General features: G+C 34.6%; 1 protein-coding gene across 1 annotated transcript in view; it reads left to right on the top strand.

Moving 5' to 3' along the window:
* Positions 1-4,931: 4,931 nt before the first annotated feature.
* LOC145677815 (nuclear receptor coactivator 2-like) overlaps positions 4,932-12,272 on the top strand; it is a gene marked incomplete at its 3' end in the record, with an annotated part of 32,240 nt that continues 24,899 nt past the window's right edge. The window contains 3 exon segments of the mRNA XM_081748143.1: positions 4,932-5,042; positions 8,981-9,131; positions 11,826-11,942. Coding sequence (XP_081604269.1) covers positions 4,975-5,042; positions 8,981-9,131; positions 11,826-11,942 — 336 coding nt within the window.

The following is a 12,272-nucleotide window of genomic DNA, read 5'->3' as shown; positions in this document are numbered from 1 at the left end:
TACGCTACTTACGGAATTGCTATTTCAGAATTGTAAACTCATTCATTCCACGAATAAAGTACTTAATCAGTGATATCGTGTAGAACTATTGTTCTTAAAAGTAAACGTCACAGTATTTTATAGACTCCATACACTGATGTGTTAGTCACTTTCCCAAGCAATTATTTCAATTATGCATTATGTGATGAAGGAAGAATGTTCAGAGTATATATTGCATGCATTTAAGAAAATCACTGCATTGAATGAATGGGTACTGCTTGGTGAATAATAATTCACTAGCCAGAAAATAATTCGGGAATAGATGTTGAATTAGTTGAGATCAGAATGGGTCACTTACATTGAGCCTTCGAGTCCATCCTGTGAAGCAAACGCGAACTAGTGATCGTATCTGGATCTTGGCACAACTGCGACATGAGCCAGCTCATTGACTTCATTGAAACTAAATATTTTATGTTCCGCGGATACAATAATTTAAATTGGTCTTTGGTTGTAGAGATGATCAAGAACGGCATTTTGGCGTGTGTCTAAACGTTACGGAAATGGAAGTATGTCTGACTTTCGTATTTTTAATTGAAGTGCATTGGATAGGATTCTGCGGGATAACCGTGAAAGCATCTACGTGTGCTGTTAAGATTTCTAAGAACTTCTCAGACGTGTGGACTTAAATCCCGGGAGCTATCTTATCTTTGAAATCCGTCAATATCATTCCAGTGTCATTTGCGGTATCATGCAGTCCGAAACTTAATAAATTCCATTCTTATCTGAAATTTCTAAAAGTAATTTTGATTTTCCTGTAAATAACCCTGTTCGTTCACAGATGAGTATCTGATACCTAAATTTAGTAGATGACTACCATCTTAATTACTTTGTTTTAACCTTAATTACCAAAGAATAATTTGGTAATTCCCCCCTCTATACTATCAATGTATAGTAATGTAGCTTAATGAGTGTTGTAATTTGATAGAATCAAGATTGTGCCCTTAAGATTCCTTAACATGTTCATATTTCTCTATATCGCTTGCAGAAAACAATCTCGTACAGTAGAGAAAATTCAGGGAGTGATAGAACATGCGCGTATTCCAGTGTATTAAAAAAAAAATAGTCAATTCATATATAACAAACAACCTACAATTTCTTCCAACTAACATAAGTTCCTGGGTATAAAGAATGTAGTCTTAAAATGCATATAGGGTTTACAGAATTAGGTTGAAAGATAATTTCAGGGTTTTATTGTATCTTTATTAAACATCGTTATTTGACCAATCTTATTGTATCAATAACTATTCTTCAAAGAGTACCGTGCGGTTGTGCCATCTTGACCATAGATTTAACATAATTTTAATGTTACACTTACTGCCCGCATAGAATTTCTCTAATAGGTTGTAAGAAAGCTTTAGTAAGGTCTTGAACAGTAATGTAGTCTTCTGTGATGTACTGATATAGAAGTATACGCCTGCGCATCTCGCTGGCCTAGTGACCTGCTTACATATTATGCAGGATAGGCTGTCCTCGGGGCTCCTGGTATGCTAAGCGGAGAACTCACGCTCAGTAGCTGTTTGAAATATTTAGTTTTTTTTTTTTTTTATGAATATTCTAATTGTGTTATTACAGATGTGTAAACAAACCAAGATCGCAGTAAAAACTTAAAAATAAAATATTGTAAATTGCACATGTTTAATTCAGTACTAATAGGATAAGTGATAGAATTGATATTGCATTACATGAAGATTAGAAAATTGTCTTCGAACACATTTCTGTAAGTTCCTTTCTCTCTTCAAAAAGTGCCACTTTTCTTGTATAATTAAATTCCGTTAATAATCGAGACATAATATTTTTATAATAAACGTTGTAACCATTTTTTCCGGCTGCTTCAGTACATTGGACGTTAAAACAAAGTGTTAAGATACACGTACATTATTGTTATTTGTGAGTGCCTTGTGTTTTATAAGAACACAGAGTATTCTTAAATTTAATACAAATAAAGTGTTATATGTGCGTCGAAGAAGGACAAATACTACAGTTTGAAGAATGCCTAGGTGAGAAATCCGTCAGTTCCTTCTAATATTGATTTGTTATTAATGTATGTATATATAGATATTCATAATAAATATTTGGTCTTTATTTTAAAAACGAAAACTGTTCCAGTCTTCTGTTAAAAGGGAACAGCTATGTATTACTTTGTTTCTTGTATGATTCAGTTATTTTATCAAGGAAACTTATAGGCTTGTGAAAGAGAACTGTGTATAAAGTAAGATTACCTATAAGTAGAGACCGGATGTTTAGGCATTAAAACCTGGATAATAGGCACTTAAAATTTAAAAATAGGCAGTAAAGGAGATTTCTGGCTTTCTAAACTGGAATTCGATATAGGCCTAATTCCTAAATTGCCTCGCGATGCGGATACATACCGAAAATTGACTCACGAGCAATAGAATCATCCTGCCACGTGACTAATTAATGCAGGTACATGTAAATTGAGGAGTTTGATGCAATAAGGGCGTAAGTCTGAAACATGCAGTTGGAGAAAAACTACGTTGACAATTTAAGTAGCGTTTATATATATATATATATATATATATATATATATATATATATATATATATATATATATATATATATATATATATATAAAAAACAATGTAATATGGAGCATTTTATTCCTATATTGAATTGAAATGTTACCAGGAGCTAAACAAGCATGGCAAAAGCCACAAATGCGTTTGATCGCTTACACCCTTATTACATCAAACTCCTCAATTAGAAATTATGCATGATATTCGACCATGGTACGTTTTTAAATACCGTAGAGAATTGCGAGTTTTAATGACAAACCTATAGAGTTTATTTTTTGTGGGGGGTGAGGCAGTTCTATGTGCTTAATTTTGCAAACATTGCGTTTGATGTTTTCTAAGCACTCATTTTACAAATCGAAGGGAAAGAAAACCAAATTTTCTGGTGACTACGCTTGCTCAAACACAAAATAGAGAAATAGCAAGATCGAAAGTGGAATTGTAATTTTCTAGAGAAGTTGCAAACTCGAGTGAAAAGAATTTCATACGCATATGTGCATTATTTATTATTTTTCTTACTAGTTTAAAAGCTGTTATAATTGAAATAATTCAACTTTTTTAAAAACTAACTTGTCAAAATATTCTTCATCCGGTTTATCTTTTGCTCGATAGAAACAAGTGACTCAGTAGATCCAGAATACGACTACTGCATGCTCCGTTGTACAATTTGAAATTTATAGAGTCTGCGTTAAGTTTACTGTAAATTTTATTATAATTAATAGCTAGTAATAAAATAATCTAGGCAAGTGTATTTCCAATTTGACCTCGACCTACCTCAATTGACCCCCACGTGTCGAACCTTATACGCATTGTATCTTAGCCATCACTATTAGTGTCTCGTCATCTCGGCAGTGTCCCCGCCTGTTGCCTGTTGAATCATGACGTCACGGGCGCCGGCTTGCTACTAATCGATGGCCCGCATACTTCCTCGTATTGATTCGGGGCGGACCCACTGCATGGTCGTTTCGAATTCTCTGTGCTGTTTTAACATGGTGCTTTGCTGTGTAGAGCTTCAAGGTTGTATTAACACATGGATATACAAGACGTTTATATACTTCGCATGATGTTGCGAAACCCTGTGAGAAGCTATTCACAAAGTGTAGTTACATTAACAAAGAATTTGATTTCAAAAGAAAGTTGTTACTTTGTAATTTAAGTGATGTGTTAGCGTTTGTAGTGTGGTACTGTATAGATACCACTATTAGATTAATATTGGTGAGTGATTATTTAGTTCAAACGAAGTTCTTGCGAACTGAGAGTTGAAACTGGATTTAGTCACACTTAATGACTTTTGTTAGTAACTGCATTGAACTCGTTATTTCAGTATTGTTTGTATGTTTTATTATACAGATAAACTACATAAATACTGTGTTAACATGGATTAATATCAGTAGATTTAATGACACTTTCGAGCAACCTTGGGAGGACAATTCTGGAAAAAATGCGCCGAATTATGCATACCACTTAAATGACGCGATATAACTTCAGTTAGTGATACAATGTAAAGCTATGGAGACAAATACATAGAAAAGGAAGTTTGAGGTAATTAATATGAAAATAATTTCAGAAATCATAGTAGTTTTTTGTGTAAACTCCTTGGGACAAGGTAATTCTGTACTAGTGTATTATGTCCTTAAATCAAAGATATTAGGTTTCTTCTCAATACTTAAAAAGAAAATCACCTTTGGTACAAGATAGCTACAAGCAGTGCTACAAATCTCTGATGGAAATAATGCACCAGAGCTTTAAAGTTCTTCTAAATTGATAACAGCTAACCTCTTTTGTAAGAATATCATTATCATGAACTCGAGAATACTTGAAGTTATATTTGTTTGTTGCATAACCAAACATCTGTTGACTGTTTTTATAGCAGTTTGCAGGTAGTTAATACTTTAAATTATAATATCGGTATCTCCAGCAGAAACAAGAATTAACTAGAATTGTAGGGTGTAATATTGCTGTTGCGGAAAGTAGTATTGTGTTCATCGTATGAGGCAAAGATTACTTTCGTGCAATGCGCCTTTTTCAATCTTCTTTCACGTATCAATTTATTCATTGGCATCCTGTACATATAATTACCGATACTCAGTAATTGTGCCCATAAAAGTTGCTTGAGTGAATTACGTGATCAGCTTTTGTGTAATGTTAAATATGATAATTTAAGACTCTAAAGTTGTACATATGTCATTAATGGGCAGTTCATTCTTTTCATTAATTGGATTAGTACAATTGGAAGATGAAATGCGAAATATATTTGACAGTGTTATGCATTGAATAATATTAGAAGTAATTACTGTATGATAAAATAATATTTTACAATTGTCATACAACCATCATTGATGTATCTTAATATCCTTGTTTCAGGCTTGGCCCATGTGACCTTAAGGACCCGGTTTGGGTCAAGATGAGTGCCGTCACTGGTGTGATCGGCAAGAAAAGAAAGAAAACTGATACCAAGCCACAGTCGCAGATGTAAGTAAATAATTTAATGTTTCATATGTGTAGGTAGTTAGCAATTAGCAGATGTACTGGGTAGACAGTTTCGTTTGTTTGGGACCTTTGCAGCTAAAACTCCCAACTTCAACAATCGATCGATTTCCAAGGTAATAACATTTGCGAGTAGCCGCATGATATACTGTATTTCAAAATGTATCAGGAATTACATGGGCGACAAGTAGAAAGGAGTGTATATTGCAATACATTTCTCTATCTTTCCAATCAGTGTACTTCTTACGGACCTGATATTTCCAATAACTACATCAGTCTGAAAAGCTGAATGTTTGAGATTTTGCCCAAAGAGAGAGGAATTCATAATCAGAGATTGGTTTGGACACCTATTATTTGATTTCGTTCATTAGTGAAAAGTTTAATACTGGAAGGATATTGACGAGGTGCTAAAATTATTCTAAAAGTAAATGAAATAAAATAATTAAAATGTACACGGATTATCTTTTGTCTAAAGTTATCTTTCAGCAAGGCGTCAGCAGTCATCTTTGGAGCTAATTAAATTAATGCGAATATTGGCATGTCATAAAAGTGCATTGAAAAAATAGGGAAAACGTGCTGTCATTTCTTTGCCATATGTACTCCTTTACGCTCACCCTAACCCATTGGAATCAAATTTAAATATCTTAGGGGACTCTTTGCTACATAGACGTTTTCAAAAATTAATTTAAAAATTAGCTAACAATATTTTGATTTTATTCTCAAGCACGTGACAAGTTTTGGTCGTCATATGATTTAAACGTTTAAATACTTCGCGCGACCACAGCACATCATATTATTCCAATGGGTTAAACATATTTCACAGGACGTTCGAGTGATTTTTTAAAAGTATAGAATAATTTGTGAACACCTCTTCCAGTACATACGCGTGTTTCAAGTTTCAAAATGTATAGTTACTTCCAATTGTGCTTAAACTGTAGGTACAATCCGCGGCAAAAAACCTGCAACATGAGAATGTAAGTTTATTGTGATACTACGCCTAATAGCACAGGAAATCAGCATAACGTCTAAGTGGCACGAATCACGCCAGGATAAACATCGGCGTCCTCCCGTGAACACTTATTTTGGAGCGAAAGACTTCGTCATTTCACAATAAACTTACATGATTATGTTGCAGGTTTTTTGCCGCTGATTGTACCAATATATTCACTAATGAGGTGCGAAGTTGGGAAACTTTAATATAACTGCCTAAACGAAATACTGGCATTGTAGTTCCCGTATCATTCATCATGGAAACAAAATTGTTTATTAATATGAGACAGATGTGGTATGATCTGGTATGTACTTGGAGTAATTTAAAGGAAGTTATTTGTGAAACATTCAGGTCTCATGCTTGTACTGACATCTTTAGTTTTCATTCATTTTCACTTTCTGAAATTTGTGTTGAAATGGTCTGTTTTTCTTTGTGATAGTGGAAATTCTTTGAATTTGACCCAGACAATTGGGTAACTTCATGGGAGTGGGGATGCGATATAACATCTCAGTGATAAAATTTTATGTTGTGTGTGATGTTGTTAATTACTCATAAAATTCATAAAATTTCGAAATTCTGAACCGAGTTACTGCGGTAGCAAAATCGTAGGTACTGAGATAGTGTGGTGTGAACTTAGGCATGTGCATTAAGTGCATTGTGACATCTGTTACATTGAAAGTAATTTTACTAGTATTCTTTTAGAACATGATTATATTGGACGCATTTAGAATAAGAACTTGGCGGAGGAAATAAGTCATCGTTTTAAGAAGAAAATATTTGTAATAAACAGAATCGTTTAAAATTAATTTTTCATCGTACTACACCCGAGCTTCGTGTTATTTAGAATAAATTTTCCAATCCCTTATAACCATTACCAACTCCCGCTACGAACCACACCTGCATTTGTAAGTAATTATATCGGTATGTCGTGTTGGACAGATTTGTTTCAATCGTGCAAAGTCGTTTTCTGTATACATGGTGTTTAACAACAACACGGACAGCGTTTGGAAGGTGATTCCTGATACCAAGATGAGATAAAGTATAGACCAACTTGGGTGCATAAATGCTTCCGTTCGAGTTGCACGCTGCCGAAAGCATGAAAAAAATGAAGTATAAAGGTCCATAGCTCCGTCAAGACTTCACCTAGAAACTAGTATATGTCCTATGCAAATATCAATGTTTCATCATCCTACTTCCGCAACTATTTTTGTAAAGGTAGTTGGTGACTACTTCAAATTATATGCCGGTAGCCAAACTCCCTCTATAAAAATTGCTGCGTGAGTACCTTAGGATTCTGAAACATGTATTTCCGGATAGCGCATATGTTATTTCCTAAGTGAAGTCTTGACCCGACTATGGTACGTCCCATAAATTTGGAGCTATGGACCTTTGAAAAGTTCATTTTTTGTTGTTTTCAGCAGCTTGTAACTCCTAAAGGAAGCATTTGTGCACCCATGTTGGTTTATACTTTTTATTTTGGTGTCAGGGATCACCTCTCAAACGTTGTCAGTGTTGCTTTTTAACACCCTATATAAAATTTGTTGCAAAATTTAATATACTAGCAGAACCTGCGCTCTCTACATAGCGCATGATTCACATATGAGCATGAATCTCCTTTTCATCCTCACAAGGACGTCTTGATAAAAATCGGCAAGGGGTATCATAAAGGGAAATTTGTTTTTACGATTATTTTTTTAATATCACACTGCAAGATTTGAATCTATTTCCTGTCGGAATTTCTAATTCATGTATGAACAGTGTTCTTTCTTGCATGTAGTATGTAATAAGCTAATACATTTCACAACTTAATTATAATGTCAATGATATATGGTGTTCATTGGACAAAACACTCCAAACAGTAAAGATTACTTAGATTGGAGAAATGGTTATCCTTTGTTTTTCATTATCATTTTATCATTTGGCTATGAAACAAACGCCTGAGAGATACAACCCCTATTTACAAATATGTGATGTTGGAATGTATAGCTCGTAGGATATAATGCTTTTCACAATTTTCAACATTTCTAGTGTCCCTTAAAAAATGTAATAAAGAAAGAATGGCCGTTTTTCTAAATATTTAATTAGAACTGAACAATCTACACAAAATTTGCAACCGATCAGTGAAAACGGTATTTTTCTGGAGACCATGGTTCCCGAGAACTCACTGTCGAAATGATTGGCCAGAAACATATAAACTTTTTAACCACAAACACATAAATCAAGCATTTTAATATATAGATAAATCCTGCCATTTCACATGCTGGTACTCTGATATGTACACTCATGTCCAAAATGATTGTCTCATATCTATAACTGTCGTCTTGTAAGAATATAATTTTATAATGATTTTGCAAGCTACGTTTTAATACTGATGCTATGTGTATTATCGGGAAATGTATATTTGATGTAAATTTCATAGGGAAAGAATTATAAATACGAAAATTAGAATGAGTAAAACAAAATGTTGCTAAATGGACAAGAAAGTTTTACTTTCGTTTTATTCTTATTTACTGCTGTTTTGACATGAAATTTCACATAGATGTCTTTGCTGATTATACAGATACTAACATTATAAGAAATACCGGGAGAATTCGTTATCAAATTATATTCCTACAATAACATACTTATAGACATGCGACAATAATTTTGGACATGGGTGTACATGCTATTTTACCCAATTCTCTGCGCGGAGTCGAATGGCAGTAAAGAAGGCAGTACTTGTTTAAGAAATTCTAAACGAGAACGCGGTGTGTGTGTGTGTGAGGGGGGGTGTGGATAGCGAGGTATTCTTTTAATTATTTGAAATGGAAGATAATTCATGTGGACGAAGGTAAACTAATAATTTTGTCCTTTTGGTAATGTTTAATTATTTCAGTATTAGGTACATATGAATATTATGAAAAGTAAATTGTAAAAATTTACTTAATTACAGCAATAAGTGCCTTAATGAAAAACGCCGTCGTGAGCAAGAAAATATATACCTTGAAGAGCTGGCTGAGCTGATTTCTGCCGGCTTTTCGGACATGAGCTCGCTCTCTGTCAAGCCGGATAAGTGCGCCATCCTCCAAGAAACTGTTAATCAGGTGAGTAGGGTTGTTTTCTTTGAGTCGTTAAATAATTAGTATTTTAATAGCAGGTTTCCGAGTTTTGATCTTTGATAGTTTTAAAACTCGAAACTTGATGTGTCATAAATTTTAGTTTTGATATATAGTTATCGTATGGGGATGAAAAAAAAACTACATGACATTGAAAATGTAGTACCAAGATGATCTAGAATTTTACTCTAAATTTGCAAAATGTCTAGAAGATGAAACCGTAAAAATGATATGCAGTACCTCCTCGACGCATCACGTGCGCCGACCACACTTGCATTCATGTTGAGACGGTCGAACATAGTCTCGTCGTCGAATGCGGTAGGAAATTCACCTAGTTTTCGCTTTTAATTGGGGGAGAATGGAGGCCTATCGAGTCTGCAGATACTTTCCGTGATGTTGGTGTTCATGGTGTATGGGATGCAACCATAGGGATCTGAACGTGGAGTTGAGAAAGACAGTAAATCAACGAAGGTAATTCCGAACGGCATGTTGTATTATGGACCGAGAAAGAGATTTCGTGTAGGTCATGTGGCGGGACAATTTGCGCGACGCTCATTGTTGCGGCATTTTGTGACTACCGCATAGTCGTATGTGGCTGTAATTGTGTGATGAACGTCGTGCATCTAGAGCAAAATGGCATTTTATCGGACGAATTCAGCTTCTGTCTTCAGCATTACGATCACGATAACAGTCTTGTATCGTGGCAGCATTCTGGAGGACGCCTGTGTTTTGCACAGTCACACCAATCCAGTACTGTGGGATGAAGTTAACGCTCTGACGGATCTTTGACCAACTACCTACATCAAGGAGTTATATATTCTGCATGCGGTTCGTTTACTGAAGTTTCTGCATGAACACAATTCCAACTGGATAATGCACGACCGCATGTCTTACATTTACTGGATACTGATAGGCATTGATGTTCTGCGTCCTTGGCTGTCGTATTCCCTGATCCCTCGCTGATTGCACATTTCTGGTCGATGAACACACAACGGCATAGACATCAGACATTTCTCCCACTTACAATTGCGAAGTGTTGTCAGTGTGTCGCAGATGCATGACTCACATACTGCAGCCAGGTCTCATCTTCTGTACACTTCCCGTGTTGCAGCCATTCTCGACGTTCATAGTGGGTCACATGTTACTGGATTCTGAACTTAAGCTGTTTTGCACTCTCACATTGCATTGAGTGATAAGTGCAATACATACCTTTGACTAAGTACCTGTTGCATAAAAAGCTATGTGCCAACTTTGGAGCTGCTTCCTCTTTTTGGTGTTGCATTTTTAATGTTCAGCGTTGTACCATAAAATTATAATTTTTGATCAGTGTTGTACTTATAATACATGGTACAGTAAATCAAAAGTTCTGGAGTCATACTTAATCCCTGTTGTATAATCAAAATGGTTACATGGGATAAGCACTGTTGACATTGTAAGTTTATTTTCACTCAGTATATCAGCATTTAGTTATTACGTCGATTAATAGTGTTATGGTATTTTAGTAAGATATTAACTAAAGCTTTCACACATTATTTACTGAATATCTTCTTCCCTCGGTATAACACATACAAACACGATCTACTTGTGTATCTATAGTCAATAATGTGTTGCATTTTCTTGTAAATTTGTTCAAAGTTAATCGGTTTTACAAATCATGCTCGCTGGGCCGGCTTTGAAGCATTCTCTTATGATTAAAGTCACAAGAAAAGTATACGCAAGAAACGAACAGTGGTTTGTTCAATGTTTTTGATGTACACCCTACATTTGATGTACATTTTGATGCACAACCTACATTTTTACAATTAGTTTCAGTTAGCGTTTCATTCCTTGCTATATTTATCACTTAAGTATGTGAGGTAACGTTCAGCTATAAATTTCAAAATTTGCTCAGAAATCTGTTCCATTGCTTGTGTAACTTGTGCATATTTTGTATATAAGTACGAAGCTAGTTTCCGCAAATTTTATGTATTTCATTTATGTAACTTTCTTGATACTGTTTTCTTGAAAGTGTGATAACTAAAGTGCTCTGTTACGACTTGCGAATCCTTGAACGGCTTCTACAGACCTGTTGGAACGAAAATGAAGAGAACAAAAATTCTTGGTTTTCGTCGTCTTCAGTCTCTCTCTCTCTCTCTCTTTTTTTTCTTTTTTTTCCTTTCCAAGAATAATAGGAAACTGGCAGCGAAGAACTCAGCTTGAAAAGATTACCTATTCCATATGTTAAATTCCGAATTTATTACTATACAAAAAGTAAAGTTTAAGTAAACAATTCATAACTGTCTTAATATTTTTATTTGCAATATACTCTATTTTAATATAGTAAGTTAGTTTGCGTTTTGCTGATATTGAATGGAAACTGTAAACTGCTTATAAATCAATTCAGGTGAAATTTTACAGTGGGATAACCTAATTATGGTCTTTAAAAAAAGTGCATTTAAACAGTTAATATTTTAATATATTTTGGTTTGGAATAATTTCAAATAGGCACGAAGATAATCATTTCGTTTCATTCTTCCTGTATCCGAAAGGTTGAATACGAATGTATATTTCTTCTATCATAAGAAATGTTAGTGATGATTTTTTAGAAGAATAAGTCATGAGAATTTCTTAAACAGTAGACGCAGTTGTAATTGTTTAACTTAGATTGTATAAAAAATAACCTTTTTTTTTTTTTCGTTCAAGATACGCCGCATAAAACAACAGGAGGCCTCTAATAGTGATGCCGTACAACAGGGTGAAGTGTCCTCCTCTAAACCCTCCATCTTAGCTAGTGAACTAGTGGGACCTTTATTATTGGAGGTAAGTAAAATACTTCGTATTTGAAATCAATGTTTTTAAGTTCAGTAGTTGCTTAGATGAATCAGTTAGTAGTAGGTGGAATAATTCACTATGCGTTAATGAGTTTGACAGTTCAGCAGCACGGAATGTCGTCAATGTATCTGTTGTCGACTAGTCTTTCGAGAATTTTCTACTCACTTTCCTAAGGTCCTCTTTTAAATTACTGTATTTTCCCATTTAATTGACCTTCACATTTTTTCTAAGCTTCTGATCCAGAGATGGACATTTTCCAACCGGTGCTCATTAGGAATAATTGTTCACTGCAGGGCACGCGCTAAATTAGAATAAATG

The sequence above is a fragment of the Thermobia domestica genome, unplaced genomic scaffold (genome assembly GCF_964235325.1).
Source record: "Thermobia domestica unplaced genomic scaffold, izTheDome1.hap1.1 HAP1_SCAFFOLD_1405, whole genome shotgun sequence".
NCBI classification, from domain to species: domain Eukaryota; kingdom Metazoa; phylum Arthropoda; class Insecta; order Zygentoma; family Lepismatidae; genus Thermobia; species Thermobia domestica.
The sequence above is the reverse complement of the archived record's forward strand: the minus strand, read 5'-3'. Positions and strand labels throughout refer to the sequence as shown.